The sequence below is a fragment of the Heptranchias perlo genome, chromosome 13, assembly GCF_035084215.1.
Source record: "Heptranchias perlo isolate sHepPer1 chromosome 13, sHepPer1.hap1, whole genome shotgun sequence".
In the NCBI taxonomy this organism is placed as follows: Eukaryota; Metazoa; Chordata; class Chondrichthyes; order Hexanchiformes; family Hexanchidae; genus Heptranchias; species Heptranchias perlo.
This window is the reverse complement of record NC_090337.1, coordinates 45,678,479-45,698,164: the sequence shown is the minus strand read 5'-3', so window position 1 is coordinate 45,698,164 and position 19,686 is coordinate 45,678,479. Positions and strand designations below refer to the sequence as shown.

At 41.0% G+C, this 19,686-nt stretch overlaps 1 protein-coding gene across 1 annotated transcript in view; it reads right to left on the bottom strand.

Moving 5' to 3' along the window:
- The window catches only part of cul3b (cullin 3b), an 89,517-nt gene extending 71,445 nt beyond the window's left edge, over positions 1 to 18,072 (bottom strand). Inside the window, 1 exon segment of the mRNA XM_067995404.1 lies at positions 17,986 to 18,072. Coding sequence (XP_067851505.1) covers positions 17,986 to 18,072 — 87 coding nt within the window.
- Between the last annotated feature and the right edge of the window lie 1,614 nt (positions 18,073 to 19,686).

Below are 19,686 nucleotides of genomic sequence, written 5' to 3'. Positions count from 1 at the left end.
TGTTTAACGTTTAGTATTTCAAATATCACCATATTGCTGGGAATTATGAAGTTCTGTTATCCTCATTTTGTGTTGATCAATTTTACGAGTTGAGAAATTTGAGACAATGTATTCTCAAACATGATCACAGCCAGTACACAGTACATTTCAGGAAAAGAGAGAACATTGCAAATGAATAATGATGTAGCATCACTTGTACAGCATTAGCAAATCAATGTTAATCAAATCATTCCAAAAGATTAATAGAGTTATCCTCAACTCCTAGACAGTAATAACAGACAGTAATAACATATAGCAGTCATCAGTCACTGCTATTCACAGATTCCACTTTCAAAACCTTGTTGTTCCTGGTCATGCATGCTATAGACAGAGCTAAGCATTTACACAACCAACGGATCAGATCAAAGCTCTGCAGTCCTGCCACATCCAGTCGTGAATGGTGGTGGACAATTAAATTAACGGGAGGAGGCGGCTCTGTAAACATCCCCTTCCTTAATGATGGCAGAGTCCTGCACGTGAGTGCAAAAGACAAGGCTGAAGTGTTTGCAACCATCTTCAGCCAGAAGTGCCGAACGGATGATTCATCTTGGCCTTCTCCCGATATCCCCACCATCACAGAAGCCAGTTTTCAGCCAATTCGATTCACTCCACGTGATATCAAGAAACGGCTGAGTGCACTGGATACAGCAAAGGCTATGGGCCCCGACAGCACCCAGCTGTGGTGCTGAAGACTCGTGCGCCAGAACTCGCCGGGCCTCTAGCCAAACTGTTCCAGTACAGCTACAACACTAGCATCTACCCGACAATGTGGAAAATTGCCCAGGTATGTCCTGTCCACAAAAAGCAGGACAAATCCAATCCGGCCAATTACCGCCCCATCAGTCTACTCTCAATCATCAGCAAAGTGATGGAAGGTGTCGTCGACAGTGCTATCAAACGGCACTTGCTCACCAATAACCTGCTCACCGATGCTCGGTTTGGGTTCCACCAGGACCACTCGGCTCCAGACCTTATTACAGCCTTGGTCCAAACAGGGACAAAAGAGCTGAATTCCAGAGGTGAGGTGAGAGTGACTGCCCTTGACATCAAGGCAGCATTTGACAGAGTGTGGCACCAAGGAGCCCTAGTAAAATTGAAGTCAATGGGAATCAGGGGGAAAACTCTCTCGTGGCTGGAGTCATACCGAGCACAAAGGAAGATGACAGTGGTTGTTGGAGGCCGATCATCTCAGCCCCAGGAGGTTGCTGCAGGTGTTCCTCAGGGCAGTGTCCTAGGCCTAACCATCTTCAGCTGCTTCATCAATGACCTTCCCTCCATCATAAGGTCAGAAATGGGGATGTTCGCTGATGATTGCACAGTGTTCAGTTCCATTCGCAACCCCTCAGATAATGAAGCATTCTGTGCCCGGATGCAGCAAGACCCGGACAACATCCAGGCTTGGGCTGATAAGTGGCAAGTAACATTCATGCCAGACAAGTGCCAGGCAATGACCATCTCTAACAAGAGGGAGTCTAACCACCTCCTCTTGACATTCAATGGCATTACCATCGCTGAATCCCACACCATCAACATCCTGGGGGTCACCACTGACCAGAAACTTAACTGGACCAGCCACATAAATACTGTGGCTACAAGAGCAGGTCAGAGGCTGGGTATTCTGCAGCGAGTGACTCACCTCCTGACTTCCCAAAGCCTTTCCACCATCTACAAGGCACAAGTCAGGAGTGTGATGGAATACTCTCCACTTGCCTGGATGAGTGCAGCTCCAACAACACTCGAGAAGTTCAACACCATCCAGGACAAAGCAGCCCACTTGATTGGCACCCCATCCACCACCCTAAACATTCTCTCCCTTCACCACCAGCATGCTGTGGCTGCAGTGTGTACCATTCACAGGATGCACTGCAGCAACTCGCCAAGGCTTCTTCGACAGCACCCCCCCCCAACCCGCGACCTCTACCACCTGGAAGGACAAGGGCAGCAGGTACATGGGAACAACACCACCTGCACGTTCCCCTCCAAGTCACACAGCATCCCGACTTGGAAATATATTGCCGTTCCTTCATCGTCACTGGGTCAAAATCCTGGAACTCCCTTCCTAAGAGCACTGTGGGAGAACCTTCACCACACGGACTGCAGCGGTTCAAGGAGGCGGCTCATCACCACCTTCTCAAGGGCAATTAGAGATGGGCAATAAATGCCGGCCTCGCTAGCGACACCCACATCCCGTGAACGAATAAAAAAAAACTTTTCCGAAATCACTCCCTGGCCTTGACAAGTAGCAGGGAAATTCTTCATTACCGCTAATATGCTGAAAAGATGGCATTACTGAATGCTCGGTGTTCATTTACACAGATTTGAATTATATAACAATGATAAAGCTTAACAATGTTCGGGAGTAAATTACACCCACAAAAGTCTTGCTATGTCTAATATTAAAATAATAGGTTTGATTAAATATAGCTTCTGGAGATTATAAGGGCAAGTCTGATTGGAATCCATGAAGATTATTTATAAAAGTTATGAGGTCATCACAAACTAGCATTCAAACACAAACACAGAAAAACAAATTCAAAATTATGAGGGGTTTTAAGAGAGTAAATAAAAAGAAACTGTTTCCACTGGTATGAGGGTCAGTAACCAGAGGACACATATTTAAGATAACTGGCAAAAAGCTCCTGGGGGTGATGAGAATTTTTTTTTAAAAACACCGAGTTGTTACAATCTGGAATGCACTGCCTGAAAGGGTGCTGGAAGCAGATTCAATAGTAACTTTCAAAAGGGAAATTTGCAGGGCTATGGGGAAAGAGCAGGGGGTGTGAGACTAATAGTTAGGCAATTACAACCCACTTTCTTGTATAGGTGGATTCAAAGCACAGAATTCCCCACAATGCAGCACTAAACTGGCAATTTGATCTCTGCAATCAGACATGTGACATGCAAGAAAATCCACAAAGTTAAAAAGTATGAGAAAAAGAACAGCAAGACATATGGACAACGGGGTGGGGGCAGTTACCCAGATGAGAGGTCTGTACATAATTGCATGTAGCATAGGAAATGTGCAGAAGCACAAATGCAGCTTAGAGGGTATGATGTCATCGTCATCACAGGGACTTGGCTACAACCAGAGCATGAGTGGGAGCTAAATATTCCAGGCTATAGAATCTTTAGGAAGGACAGGGAAATTAGGAAAGGGGGATTTGCAATATTGATAAAAGACAATTACCACAGTAGAAAGAAGGGATTTCAGTATGGCTGCTCGGGCAGTGGAAACAGTGTGGAAAGAAGGTTGGGGGTGATCTAATAAAGGTATTTAAAATGGTTAAGGGATTTCCTCTGGTGGAGGGGATTCCAGAACAAGAGGGTATAATCTTAAAATTAGAGCTCAGCTATTTTGAAGTGAAAGCAGGAAACACCTTTTCACACAAAGAGTAGTCGAAATCTAGAACTCGCTCCCCCTCTTAGCTCAGATATTTAAACCAAAAGGTCAAAGATTTGATCACTGGTCTCTGCTGAGCTTGCTAATATTTCCCCAGTAGCAGTAAAGGTGCTAAAATATAACTCAGCTCTCCTAGGTTAGGGAGGGAAAGTCATCCAGGCTTCCTGCCCCTGCTTGCTATCTAACAACCTTTGCTGGCAGTGCAAATGTTGGGTGCGGACTTAGCCATTTGGGGGACGCACAATAGAGTGACTGGTGCCTCTGGAACCATACTCAGCAAAGAGCAAATGTCTTCAAGAGAGAAAGGGAGAGGAGAAAATTGTCAAAAAGGAAGCAAGAAAAGTGTTTGCAAAGATCAGTTAAACTGAAAAACAGTCTACGTTCCATTTTAAGCTACAACTTCTACACAGAAAAAGGCATCTCAGTGGACCATTTGATGCAATAATACATATGAAGTGGAATTTTCATTGTCAATTTTAGTTTTCCATCAAGTCCACTTGAACATTACAAAACTGAAAGGTGGTATAGACCTAATGAGTTTCAAAATCAAACACTTGCTCTCACTCTGATAAAATAAGAACACTCAATTATATTAAAACAGATATATTGTAATGGAATATAGTACGATAAAGGTTACAGTCTACCGTCCAATACACATTTTAAAATGCTGACTGCTAGAGGTTATACAGGGCAGCAATATATTTAGTACATTTCCAGAAAACTCAAACACGAAGATCAGCACATGCTCTCAGCTGTCAAGTGTTTTTGGAAGCCACCCAGAAGCTAAGAGTTAGGCAGTTGCTAGCTACATGTATATACTATATGCATGAACATGTCAAATTAGAGATGCAACATCTATTTGTTTACAATACATGCAGTAATTTCAGGTCAGCTGAAAAAAAAGACACTCAGGATTCTCCTACGTCCCTGAAGTTACACCCCCCCCACCACCACTTCCCATTCCCAAGAGCTGTGCAATTGAAGTGGAGGATGCTTAAAAAAAATTCAAAAAACTTATATAGCCTATGCATACCATTATACAAATTTAATTTCAGCGTGGTGAGCAAATAATTAAAAAGGTGATATGCCCTTCAGGAGAGTAAAAAAAATGACAGAAGGAAGCAGAAAAAACTTGCTTTGAAGCTCAGTTAAAGTGAAGAATGGTCTATATTCCGATACAACTTCTACATGACAAATATAGAAAAATCAAATCTTTGACACAGGCTGCTCTCAAAGCAGACCCTTAACAGGTGGCAATACATTTCAATATCACAAATCACATAAATTTTATTCTACGTGAAACATCAAACAATATTTCAGTAATCTCAGAAGGATATCAATTGTATATAGTGAAAGACTAAATGTTTTGTCATGAAAATTCTGTTTGTAACTAAGATATGATAAACTGCCCTACACCAAACCTGATTGGGGTTAGATGTGTAGTAAGAGTACAAACTTCCAGTATCTGAGGCAGAAAGAACAAGAATTGGGCCAGGCAACACCATTTTAGCAACAGGAATTGCATTTCTGTAACCAAGTTTTACTTCAAAACACGAGGAAAAAAAATCAAATGTACTGAAAGAACAATTACTCTTAAAATACTGCAGAGTTTTGCTTTGAAAACCAAAAGCAGTAAAGAAAGCACTATATTACATATTCCAAGGTGCTTTAAAACCACACAAGCAGCAAGTTACTTTATGCCATCTTTAAATCTGAATTGAGAACAGTCAATTTTAACTTTTGAGGTATTAGGTGTAGTTTCACAGAAATTACAGGACAGGTGGAGGCCTTTTGTTCAATTCTGCCTGTGCCACTGCAAGCTCTTCAACTGCAACTATCTACCCTTTCCCCGCACCCTTTTATTTTTTTCCTTTTCAAAGAGTTACCCAATTCCCTTTTAAATGATGTTATAATATCTGCCTCAATAGCTACTTGTTTAAAGCATTTCATATTCGAATACCCTTCTGTGAAAAAATCTCTTGTAACTTCTCCCTTCATTCTTCCTTTGTTTATGCCACCATTACAGATTCATCATCCAATGAAAACAATCCTTCACTATTTACCCTCTCAAATCTTTCTTAATATCAGAAACTCCTTAACCTTCTCTGTTCCAGCGGAAAGAGCCAGAATTGTTTGAGTCTTTCTTCAAAACTATAACCTCTCATTCCAGGCAAATATATGCTGGAACCTTTCCACTACTCCCTCATTCTTCCTGTAATAAGGGATCCAGAATTGCACTCAAAACTCCAACCAATGTCTTGTAGAAATTCCATCTTTTTGTATTCAGTGCTCCTAGATGTAAAAAACAGATTCCCATCTGCCTTTACCACCTTCATTCCCACTTTTAAAGATCTATGTATCTACACCCCAATATCTCTCTGTTGCCCCACCCTTAAGAATCTTGGCATTTGTGGTATATTTCTTTTCATAACCAACCCCCCCCCCCCACCACAGAACATACACATTTTTCTGCATTGATAGCGGTGAATTAAGGACACCACTCTAATTGGCAATCTCAATCAAAAGTGGACAAAGGATGGCTGATGGGGAACATGGAAAAAATGTCATACTAGTGAGGATTGGGGTGCTCGAGGAAAACCTACTTGATTGATGACTGAAATGAGAAGAATTCCATTACCCAGCACAGACAACCCCTTCCTTGATGAGCACAAAAATTAAAGAAAAAGGGGGGAAAAAATCTCCCTGGATTGCTGAAAAGTACCTACTTCTGTCCAGAATGACACCCATGGATACAGGTAGGTGGTGCACAGTGGTAGTGGTACAGGAAAAACTCCTTTCAATATGAGACATGTCTCACTAGATTATTTCCATTCTTTTGCAATGGATGGAAGGAGCAAGGACAGGCATGGTGGTCAGAGTCAGTGAGCAACCAGACACAGCATAATTGGGGGGTGGGGGGAAATTAAAACTCAAATTTCTGACTGCAACTGATGATATCAATGTGGCTGCACCAAATATCACAGTATAACTGCTGGCGTTCTTTCAACATGTTCAAATTCTTTAGTTACTGTAGAATTTTAACTTCAGTTCCAGAATTCCAAAGGCCCTACTACTAATCAAAATCAACTGGTAGGCTATCGGCTTTTAAAAAACAGTAGTTTGTTCAGCATGTACTTAAAAGATGTAAACTGTCAGGAAGATTACATGATCCAAATGTTGAACTTTAATTGCCCCAAAATAATCATTGGGAGGATGCTTGTACTCTGTACTGATACACAAGCATAGCAGAAAATACTTTCAGGAAAATTTCCTTAAGTGTAACTAAGCTGCGGCATATTTACTCAGGTAAGAGCTAACTGGTTGACAATTTAAAAATCACAGATTCTGCTTTCGAGGCTCAGTAGTTAGCATTGCAACATACAATGTCATGAAGTAGCAAGATGTGGGTTAACAAACATGATTTCACTTTTGGCGAGGTACCAATCTCCACCACACTGCAGTGAAGGGAAAAAAAAGCCAAGCTACCCTGTGCCATTTCTGTGAACATCCTAGAATGGCAGTTAGAAGCAGGCTGCCTGCCCACTCTCAACCGACGAAGGGCACATGGCAAGGGAAATCATTTTAAAACTAAAAAAGAGCAAGAAAGTTTTTTTAAAAATCATTTAGCAGCAGCAGCACTAAACTTGCAGTATAAATCTAGAGTTGAGCTCAACCTGAACCGAATAAGTGGCAACACTCATGGATGAAGCAGTTCCACTTTGCTTGGATTAAACACTGCATGGAGTATTACCCAATGTGGTGCCAAACAGGGCATAAAAACTGCTTTATAGTAAAAGTTTATAAAGTCCCTTAATTTTTCAGAGTACTTTCTAAATCTCATCTTGGAATTAGTTTAAGTGCCTAGCTGGTGTGGAACAGTTGCCTGCACTCTCCAAAAATTTAAATTTTAAACTGAATGGAGAAGGCTACTCTCCTAAGCTGGAGAACTGCAGTTCTTGTTGGGCAGTCTAAAAGAGATACCTAATTTATACAGTATGACTCACATATACTGTAGCTATCAGTCTCACAGCAGTGCAGCAGAAAAAGCACCAGGGAAAAGTTGGTTTCAATCCCAGTTAAGAGTTTTATTAAAACATTAATAGATCACAGGTGACACTGCTCTTGGTGAGCTGTTTTATAAAGGACTTGAGTGTTAAAACACCAAATGTGCAATATATTCTTCTTCTGTTACAGTGAACCTATGTCCCTATTTTGCTGCAGTGTACAATAGGGCCAAAGCCAGCCCCACTTCTCAGAAAAAGACACAAAAGTAGTTACAACTACTGTCAGTTTTGTTGAGAACTGAAAATAACCATTGTTGAAATCAGTGCTGTGTGTTTTATACAAGCAGGGACTGGATGAACTAATACTAATATTGGAGCTTGTCAAGGATGGCCCAGGGTTTGTTACCCTTTACATATCCTTTTTCTATCAGACTTTCTGGTATTTGTAATGTGTGCATTTCAGTGGCACTAACTCAATTAACTCTTGCAGAGCTTCCCGTAATTGGATGTTGCTAAACGCCTGCCATCTGCTACTGGCCTACAAATAGCAGTGCTGCAAATATGCTAGGATAAGTTCTGCCCTTCTTCCGCTATTAGCATCCAAAGCGATGGATTAGTGCTTGTCTTGTGAAGATACTTCTGGCTGAGTCTAAAAAGCCTTTCTTACATTATTTGGAATTCCCTGATGCTATGAGGTAGGCTGAGCAAATCAAGTGCAGGAAGTGACATGCTTCCCCCATTGCTCGATTTTGGAATATCTGTCTTGATCTGTAGCTGGCTCACTGCACCAGGCTAGATGACTATAATCTCGGACTAGGTTTGTAGTGTCTGAAGGAAGTTTTCAGGCTGACTCCATGCATCTTTCCACAGAGGTGTCTCAGTTGGGTAGCCTGGTTGAGATCTAATTAACACTTAGCTTCAGGTCACAGGCCTAGAGAATTTAAAAAACTGTCCCCTGATTGGTCTAAATCCAGTCTACCAAGCCCAGAAAGTTTAAAGAAATACAGCTGATATTTTTTTAAACCGGTTTTTTTTTTGCTGCAGGAGGGTTAGGATGTCTGTGAGGGAGAGTGGTTGGAAATGAGGATGGCGGCGGAGAAGAGAAAGGGGGCGAGGACAGTGGGGAGGGCTTGAATTTTGTCTGTTTGGATTTTTGTATGTAGGGTTTTGCTTCTTTTTGTTGCGGGGGGGGGCGGGGTGATCTTGATCTTTTGTGTATGGGGAGCTTGGCTTTTGTGTGTATAAAACTTCACAATTTTTATGTGCGTACAGTGCAGCTCTTTTGTATGTAGGCACTCCTATTTCTTGTGTGTATGGGATCTTACAAATTTTGTTTACGTATCAATGCTCTCATTTCTGTAAAATCAAATGATCCACTCATGAGTTTTGACACGAGAACCCAGCAGCTCGGATATGTATGCTTTTAGGCCACAAAATCTAATTGCTGTTCAGTAAACACAGCTTCAGGTCAAGAGTTTAATTATTGTTGGTGAGGAAACGGTGCAGATTGGATAATTTATCCAAGTTTCAGGCTGTAGATCGGAAACACTTAGCATTTGGTGGTACTTTTTTGAAAAAAATTATTTTACATACGCAAGAACATTATGGAAACATGCTTTGATCCATTGTTTTTATGGAAAGACCAGTAAATTGACCATGGCATTACCCACGGTCAGTTGATGACTATATGTTTCTTCTATAATCAAGATAATGGAGCTGGAAAAGACTTTAGAAACTCGCCTATACAGAACGACCTAGTGGCCAAGAGGTTGCAAATATACTGTGACTGTTGATGTAGCAAAGTTGAATAGGAATGTTGATGTAGCAATTTATAATGTTAAATGTTGATTCAAAAGCATGGCCAGAAATTATGACAACAGGAAGTGCATGCCCTACCCAAGAGTTTAATACATATAATTAAACATGTATAAATGTTAGGTGCCTTTGAAGTAGAAGAAAAATAGCTCCTTAAGTTGCTACTTATAAAACTTTGTCCAGCATTGCATATTTGGTACTTTTTGTGTAACAGTTTCTTCATATTAAACCCTACACTACAGACAAGAATTAAGAGTCAAACTTAGCCAAACTTTAGAGGGCCTAGTTTTTTTTTTAAACTGGTCATCCATGTAGAGCCAGCAGATGTAGGAGGGGTTCTAAATGAATTTTTTGCATCTGTTTTCACTATGGAGAAGGACGATGTAGACATAGAAATACGGCAGGGGGACTGTGATATACTCGAACATATTAACATCGAGCGGGAGGAGGTATTGGCGGTTTTAGCAGGCCTAAAAATGGATAAATCCCCAGGCCCGGACGAAATGTATCCCAGGCTACTGTGTGAGGCAAAGGAGGAGATTGCGGGGGCTCTGACACATATATTCAGAACCTCTCTGGCCACAGGGGATGTGCCAGAGGACTGGAGAACCGCTAATGTAATACCATTATTCAAGAAGGGGAGTAGGGAAAAACCGGGGAACTACAGGCCAGTGAGCCTAACATCAGTGGTAGGAAAATTATTGGAAAAAATTCTGAAGGACAAAATTAGTCTCCACTTGGAGAAGCAAGGATTAATCAGGGATAGTCAACATGGCTTTGTCAAGGGAAGATCATGTCTGACTAATTTGATTGAATTTTTTGAGGGGGTGACTAGGCGTGTGGATGAGAGTAACGCAGTGGATGTGGTATACATGGATTTCAGTAAGGCCTTCGATAAAGTCCCCACAGGAGACTGGTCAAGAAGGTACGAGCCCTTGGAATCCAGGGTGCCTTGGCACTTTGGATACAAAACTGGCTTAGTGGCAGAAGGCAGAGGTCGAAGGTTGTTTTTGTGACTGGAAGCCTGTGGCCAGTGGGGTACCACAGGGATCGGTGCTGGGTCCCTTGCTGTTTGTGGTCTACATTAATGACTTGGATATGAATGTAAAAGGTATGATCAGTAAGTTCGCTGATGATACAAAAATTGGTAGGGTGGTAAATAGCGAGGAGGATAGCCTCAGTCTGCAGGACGATATAGATGGGTTGGTCAGATGGGCGGAACAGTGGCAAATGGAATTTAACCAGGAAAAGTGCGAGGTGATGCACTTTGGAGGGACTAACAAGGCAAGGGAATACACAATGAATGGGAGGACCCTAGGCAAGACAGAGGGTCAGAGGGATCTTGGTGTGCAAGTTCACAGATCCCTGAAGGCGGCGGAACAGGTAGATAAGGTGGTAAAGAAGGCATATGGGATACTTGCCTTTATTAGCCGAGGCATAGAATATAAGAGCAAGGAGGTTATGATGGAGCTGTATAAAACACTGGTTAGGCCACAGCTGGAGTACTGTGTGCAGTTCTGGTCGCCACACTACAGGAAGGATGTGATCGCTTTGGAGAGGGTGCAGAGGAGATTCACCAGGATGTTACCAGGGCTGGAGCGCTTCAGCTACGAAGAGAGACTGGGAAGATTGGGTTTGTTTTCCTTGGAGCAGAGGAGGCTGAGGGGGGACATGATTGAGGTGTACAAAATTATGAGGGGCACAGATAGGATGGATACTAAGGAGCTTTTTCCCTTCGTTGAGGGTTCTATAACAAGGGGACATAGATTCAAGGTAAAAGGCGGGAGGTTTAGAGGGGATTTGAGAAAGAACTTTTTCACCCAGAGGGTGGTTGGAGTCTGGAACTCACTGCCTGAAAGGGTTGTGGAGGCAGGAACCCTCACAACATTCAAGAAGCATTTGGATGAGCACTTGAAATGCCATAGCATACAAGGCTACGGACCAAATGCTGGAATATGGGATTAGAGTAGACAGGGCTGATGGCCGGCGCGGACACGATGGGCCGAAGGGCCTCTATCCGTGCTGTATAACTCTATGACTCTAGAATGGATGTAGACCATAAATGGTCTAAGCAGTTATGAAACTCAGCTTGACTGATCACCATTGGTGGAAGTAAGTAACAATCCCAGAAAACTGCATGAAGAGAATCCCAAAAAGAGCAAGAAAGTCCAGTTCACAATTATTCAAAAACAAAATCCCAAAATTGGTATAACCAAAGCATTCAACCTGGGCCAAATCAGGAACACACAGCAACAGCAAAATGGCATTCTCAGCAAAACTGATCTTCTGCACTCAATGAACAACCTTTGAGAGACTAACTGATGTCCCCATGGTATTGCTCATGCGTAGTCTGGCTTGATTCTTTTAAGACAACTGCTCAGGTATTACTTGAAGAGAAGTGATCTAAATAGAGTTTAGTTATTCTTTGATGAGGAAAGTTTACAGATTACTAGATTGCCAGATCAGTAAAGTGCAGCATGCCTTTCTCTCCTTAAAAACTGAAATTTAATTTTTTCAAAAACGTCAAAATAAAAACTTAATGTGCGCATCCGGTAGGTTTTCTTCCCGCAACACTAAAGGAGAGTTAATCTCCATACAAAAGTCAAGGTTTAGTTGTTTGGTTTGTGTCAAATAAATTAACTATTGAATCCAAATAAAGAATTTGCACTAATATTGCACCTTACGTCTTCAGGAATCTCAGTGTTTTACATCCTATGAACTACTTTTGAAATCACTATTGTATAGGCGAATGCAACAGCAAGGTTCCATAATTAGCAAATGAGATGCAGGACCAGTTACTTTTTTTTTTGGTGGTACTGGTTGAGGGAAGGGCACTGGAGAATTCCCTGTTCCTCTCCGAGTAATATCATGGGATGTTTTAAATCCACCCGAACAGACTTTGGTCCAAGCTCACGTCCTGGAGTGGGCTTGAATACATGATCTTCTAACTCAGGAGGTGAGCATGCTACCAACTGAGCCAAGCTGGCACTAGTCAAAGCAAGTAATCGTAATAAAATTCCTGAAAATACGTAGTAAAACTACACAAACTACATAGTTGCTAAAATTTACACGTGTGCAAGGCTTGAATCAGTGAAAAACAATTCCCATCTTGGATCATGCAAAATACTGAAGATAAAATTATTTGTGTACTATTAAACAATTCAGCTGTCAGCTACAGTGGAAATTCAAACTTCCTACTTTTGATACCAGAAGCACCAGTTATAATTACTAGAGCTCAACCCTTGATGAGATGAATCCCTTATCCAAATACTCTCTTCATTCTCATGAGTTTATACTAATGAAGTCTGATTGAATAAACGGGGCTTGATGCATGTGAATGTTATGTTACCAGCAGCTTACAGACACTATTACCACTACTGATACGTGGTTGCAAGGTGACCAAGGTTGGGAACGAAATATTCCAGGGCACTTGACTTTTAGAAGACAAACAAAATGGAAAGGCGGGGGGTGGGGGTAGTCCCGATAATAAAGGATGACATAAGGACAGTAGTGAGGAAGGATCTTGGCTCAGAAGATTAGGAAGTAGGATCAGTATGGGTGGAGATCAGAAATAACAAGGGGCAGAAAACACTGGTGGCAGTAATTTATAGGCCCCTTAACGGTAGTTATACTGTTGGACAGAGAATTAATCAAGAATTAAGAAGAGCTTGCAATAATCATGGAGGACTTTACTCTTCATAAAGACTGGGCAAATCAAACTGGCATAAATAGTTTGGAGGACGAGTTCATGGAATGCATTTGAGACAGTTTCCTAGAACAATATGCCGTGGAACCAATCAAGGAACAAGCTGTTTTTGATATTGCCTTGAGTAATGAGACAGGGTTAATTAGTAATTTTATAGTAAAGGATCCTCTGGGCAAGAGTGATCATAATATGATAGAATTTCACATTGAGTTCGAGCATGACAAACTTAAGTACGAAACTAGAGTCCTAAACTTAAACAAAGCCAATTACATAGATATAAGGGGCGAGATGGCTAAGATTGATTGGGAAATTAGATTAAAAGATATAACAGTAGAAAAGCAATGGCAAAAATTTAAAGAAATATTTCATAATTCTCAATGAATATACATTCCATTGAGAAATAAGAACTCCACTCCAATAGAATATGCAAGTAAAGTAGCAAGAAATATAAAAACAGATGGTAAGAGCTTCTACAAGTATGTAAAAAGGGAGTAGCAAAAATAAACGTGGATCCCTTAGAGGCCGAGACAGGAGAAATTATAATAGGGAATAAGGAAATGGCAGAGACGTTAAACAAATATTTTGTATCTGTCTTCACAGTAGAAGACACAAAAAACATACCAGAAATAGGGAGGAACCAAGGGTCTAATGAGAGTGAGGAACTTGAAGTAATTATTAAGAAAAAGTACTGGAAAAATTAATGGGACAAAAAGCCAACAAATCCCCTGGACCTGATGGCCTACATCCTAGGGTTCTAAAAGAGGTGGCTGCAGGAATAGTGGATGCATTGGTTGTTATCTTCCAAAATTCCCTGGATTCTAGAACGGTCCCAGTGGATTGGAAGGTAGCAAATCTAACACCACTATTCAAGAAAGGAAGGAGAGAGAAAATAGGGAACTATCGGCCAGTTAGCCTGACATCAGTCGTCAGGAAAATGCTGGAATCCATTATTAACGATGTGCTAACTGGGCACTTAGAAAATCATAATATGATTAGGCAGAGTCAACATGGTTTTATGAAAGGGAAATCGTGTTTTACAAATCTATTAGTTTTTTGAGGATGTAACTACCAGTGGATGTAGTATATATGGATTTTCAAAAAAGAAATCAATAAGGTGACACAAGAAAAGTTGTTACACAAGATAAGGACTTATGGTGTTGGGTGTAATATATTAGTATGGATAGACGATTGGTTAACAAACAGAAAACAGAGTCGGAAAAAATGGGTAATTTTCAGGTTGGCAGGCTGTAACTAGTGGGGTGCTGCAAGGATCAGTGCTTGGGCCTCAGCTATTTACAATCTATATTAATGACTTAGATGAAGGGACCAAGTGTAATGTATCCAAGCTTGCTGATGATACAAATCTAGGTGGGAAATTAAGCTGTGAGGAGGATACAAAGAGTCTGCAAAAGGATATAGACAGGTTAGGTGAGTGGGCAAGATGGTAGCAGATGGAGTATAATGTGGGAAAATGTGAGGTTATTCCTTTTGATCGAAAGAATAGAAAAACAGAATATTTTTTAAATGGTGAGAAACTATTAAATGTTGATGTTCAGAGGGATTTGGGTGTCCTTGTACATGAAACACAAAGTTAACTTGCAGGTACAAGCAGCAATTAGGAAAGCAAATGGTATGTTGGCCATTATTGCAAGGGAGTTGGAGTAAAAAGAGTAAAGAAATCTTGTTGCAATTGTACAGGGCTTTGGCGAGACCACACCTGGAATACTGTGTACAGTTTTGGTCTCCTTACCTAAGGAAGGATATGTTTACCTTAGAGGCAGTGCAACGAGGGTTCACTAGATTAATTCCCAGGATGAGAAGGTTGTCCTATGAGGAGAGATTGAGTAGAATGGGCCTTTACTCTCTGGAGTTTAGAAGCATAAGGGATGATCGCATTGAAATATAAAAGATTCTGAGAGGGCTTGACAGGGTAGATGCTGGGAAGCTGTTTTCCCTGGCTGGAGAGTCTAGAACTCGGGGACATAGTCTCAGGATAAGGGATCGGCCATATAGACTGAGACGAGGGGAAATTTCTTCACTCAGAAGGTTGTGAATCTTTGGAATTCTCTACCCCAGAGGGCTGTGGATGCTGAGTCATTGAGTATATTCAAGGCTGAGATAGATAGATTTTTGGACCCTAAGGGAGTCAAGGGATAAGGAGATAGGGTGGGAAAGTGGAGTTGAGGTCGAAGATCAGCCATGATCTTCGTGAATGGCAGAGCAGCCCGAGGGGCCGTATGGCCTACTCCTGTTCCTATTTCTTATGTTCTTATGTATATTAACACATTTATCATCCTGGTCAGTGCCAACACTGCTAAGAAATCTAAAAATGGTCTTACTAACTACTAAGTTTTCCACCATTTTATATAAATGCTAATAAGCATGGCCATACTGTAAATTATTCAGCTTGTACTAGACTCTAGTCATTTATCAACAACAGTACTGAAATGCCTAACTGAATGGTTTGGATAACTTTATTGCTACGAATGCAATTTTCTAGATTTCTCTTTAAAGCCAAGTTCAAATGGATCAATGCAGCCAAACAATTTGTTTTCACACAATGTATTTTTGTGCCCCATTAAAATGCATGTTCCACAATAAAATCAGAATCACATGAAAACTGATGCACAAATTGGCCAACAGCTGTTTTCACCGAGTGTACAAATGTTCTGCTGAGGACCCATATTTCCAGCATATAACTACTTTAAAACTTGGGTAACTGTGCTTTTGCAGACTAGATAGTACGGCAGTATATTTAAGAAACACTCAATTGAATAGGTAAAGCAATATCAATGTTGTGCTATTTTGTTTTGGTATTTCAAAATAACTACCATTGACTAACATTTACTTTTTAAACATATATGATATTGGAGCTATAGTTTTGTTAAGAAAATACCTTGCTGGCACAATGGATGGTACTTCAACTTCGTACCCACAAAGTGGTAGATTTGCGAGTATGCACCACCAATTCCCACATACAAAATCCCAAGCTTTACTGTGGGAAAAGGGACAGTCAATGTAGACTGCAATAACTGCTGTGCCCAAAAACATAGGCAGAAGCCTTGAGGCAGGTTGCGTAATCATCCTTGTCTGAAGAGTGTGCAGTGCAGGTAATTTCCTTTTAAATATAGAAGATGTCAAAAGCCAAGAGAAAAAACTTTACCTTTATGCTTCTCATATAATTTTACAGTCCTTCCTTTCATTTGTGCTCCCCACAAACCCAGCTTATTTGCATTTGGGCATCCCAAAGCACATCAGAAAGGGAGCCTGTGGGAAGCACCTGCTGGTGGTTGTGCAAAACTCAATGAGTGGACTCCCTGTCCAATGCCACTACTGCCCATTTTCACAAATGTCAGCTGGGAGGCTTTACTTAGGAACTTTTCACAGGACATTTACTCCTGAAAAGTGAAACTTCTTTAGATTAAGTAACAAAGGAGTACAAGTAATTTTCATTGAAAATACATCACACTATTCTTCCTTTTTAATAATCTAAATGATGAACTGTGATCGTTTACACTATTTAAGTTAAGGCATAACTTCAGTTGGCTTAGCAGAATCATCTGTGAGAAATCCAATTATTTGGTTGCTAATGTTTATTTCCACTCCCTTTTTAGTAATTAAAGTTAAAATTGTCTTTGAGCACATACACGTCAAAGAACATCCATCAAACACCACCGATTTTAGAGATAGTGTGCAAGATCAGCAGTGTTGAAATGTTACAAAAAGTTGTGACAGAAATAATTCGACAAGAATTCCTTCCAAAAACACATTCCACTATTAAACTTATTGCTGTAAACAAATGTTATAGGAGTACGCTTGTGCGTATAGAATTTTATGTAAGTGAATGGAACATCAACTGCAACTACTACTATACAAGCAGAGCTCGGAACAGTTCCTCTGAACATTGTAAATTGAGCATTCAAAATAAAGTAGTTATTTTTCCAGGTAGAAGACAAAAACAGCACAAAGAAAACTGCACGATTTCAAATTCATGTGATTAGGAGATAGACAGCTTGCTGCATAGTCCGTACTGTTTAAAATTAGTTTTAAAATATATTAATTACTGTTAATCTTGGTAAAATATTATTTTCAAGTAATGTGCTGTGTCAAAATACAAAAATTTTCAATGTTAGCTACAAAAATGTATTTAAATTTACAAAATACATATTTCCTAATATACAGAGCAAAGCTGATGCAAATGATTCGGGCATGTCTATTGTGGTTTCTTGCTTACTATCGTCAGGTCCATAGGAGACAATCAAAAATATTCTTCGCACCTTTCAAATCGTTTACAGTGCAAAGCCTCGAGAACCAAGTATCCAGCGGGGACACGAGTTCCGGTCTCAAAGAAGACACTACCATTTAAATTCTTAGACTATAACCAAAATTCATAAGTGTGGCAGCAAGTTGGAATATTCAGTAGCGACATGGTTCATGTTACGGACCATCTGTTAAAGTTAAGAGCATTTCAACTGGACTGAAAACGCAGTAAATAGACAACACCTCACTCCCATCCCACCACCTTCACATGCAAATCGAAAATACACGAAGTTATGAAATTATTTTGAACAGAAAATAAGCAAATTAAAGCCGCGCCTTATAACTTGTGCCCTTGTGTTTCAATGTCCTGTCACAACTAGCAATATCCTATTGTCTCAGGAATCTGTCACGAACAAGGCCTCCCAATAAAATGACTTGAAATCTTTATTTTGAGAGGACGGAGGAAGTAAATTAAATAATGACAAAAGTATCCAAAAGAGCGCGCACCGTGCTCCCAAATGGGGAGGGCATCACAACAAACAGCCAAGGATTAAACACCCTCCCTGTTTGGCTTCCACGGAGCACCATGAATATTAATCAAACGCTAAGGGGCCTGGTCCTGTGTTGACATCCGCAGAAGCCCGGGCCCTCGATTTGAAGCATTCTCAGCCTCTCTGTGTCTGTGTGGGGAGGGTTGTTTTTTTTTTCTCTCTCTCTTGTTAAAACTGTGGTTGCGCTGCGGCTGCCGGGTCCTTACTTACGGGAAACGCTCGTATCCTCATCTTGGTGTCTTTCTTCGTCCCAGCTTTGCCCAGGTTTGACATGTTGGCTGATGGCTTCTTTCACATAGGAGAGTCACTTACAGGGGAAGAGAAAAAGAAAAAAAAAAGGGGGGAAGGGGGAAAGGTTCTGATAAAAGAATAAGCTACAATTAAACGTCTCTATTAGATTGGATCTCCGGCCGATGGTTCGGGTCGATCCGACCCCTTCAGCAGAGAGGCGGCAGGACCTTCGACCATGAAACTGTTTTTAATAAAAAAAAATCTGTTGGAAAATACCAGTCCGGCTCTATGGCGGCCGATACCCTCAGTGCGCAGGTCACTCGGCAGCCCAATATCGCGAGAACTCAACCCCCTCCCTCCCCCTCTTCTCACAACAAAAACGAGATCTGCGGACACGCGCAGCTGCTCAGCTTGTCAATAACCCGGGGAGCTCGCAGCGCGGTGCACACACATACACATAGAACATGCGCATACCGCATGTCTGGTCATTCACAGCTGTCAGCATCAGGGGGAAACTGTGCCGAGTTTTAACCTGAAGAGTGACGCAGGTTATCAACAAAACAGTTGAAATTTATTGAGCAGTAGTCATTTTGAGAGGCATAGATTGCATCAAAGTGTGGGATTGTCATACCTCGAGTGACATTGACGGGTCTGATTGAACTCCTCTGTACTGACCTTTTTATATTTTCACATTGTATTATGCACATAAAACAATGGACTAGCAGTTCTGTTCGTATATTTGTTACACGTGTACATCTGTGAGAATATGTGTATATCTATATCTTTTGAAAAAGCAAAACAAATATTCCTAAGCCAAACAACATTTGCAAAATAAATTAACTGCGTTTCAAATAGCTTGTGGAATTTGGAGAATATTGCTTACTTATGAAACACATTGTTCATTAGGTAATTTACTTTGTATTATCAAGGAAAAATTATTCTGATGCTGTGTAATAGAACAGCTAGAAAGTTTATTATGTTTATAAGCAATAAATTAAATCAATATTCTATGCTGCAGTTAGAAATCTAGATTCCTTACCAATTTATTAGATATTTTGAATCAACATGGATGATATCAATGAAGAAATACTTTAATCCTCCTTAATCTATGTGGCTCAGTTCTCAAAAATGAAATTGAGCCAATTGGACTGGGAAGATCCCAGATCTCTGGCCTGTTCTAAGTTAGTTGATCTCAGCAGGGTGGTGGTGAAGGTGATATAATTGGCCTTAGCATGCCTGGGCTATTGAAGAGAAAAATCAGTCAGAGTTCCTGACCATCACCATGTGATCCCTGCTGGAAAATGCACATGTGTACATGTCAGGTAAGGACAGATACAGGCTTGACTGTGATGCACCCCATGACTGCAGCTCTCTGGCTCTGGGAGGGCGGGAAATTAGCTGGCTCCCAAGCTGAGCCAGGAGGCCAGCAGGTCGGGCCGAGGAGGAAGAGGCAATCTTGAGGGGGGTTGCCAATGGGCTGGCAGCGGGCTGTCATTTTTAGGGGGCCAGTAGGAGCACTCTTAGCTCACTTTAAAAAAAGGCCATGCTTGGAGCAGTCTCCTGTGGGACCATTGGTTAGGCCGCTCAACGTCTGTTACAACTGGGTGGAGCGTGCGCAACATTTGTACCTGAAAATTGCAATTGGTGTCCTATACCTGGCATAGGACCCTGATTTGCATA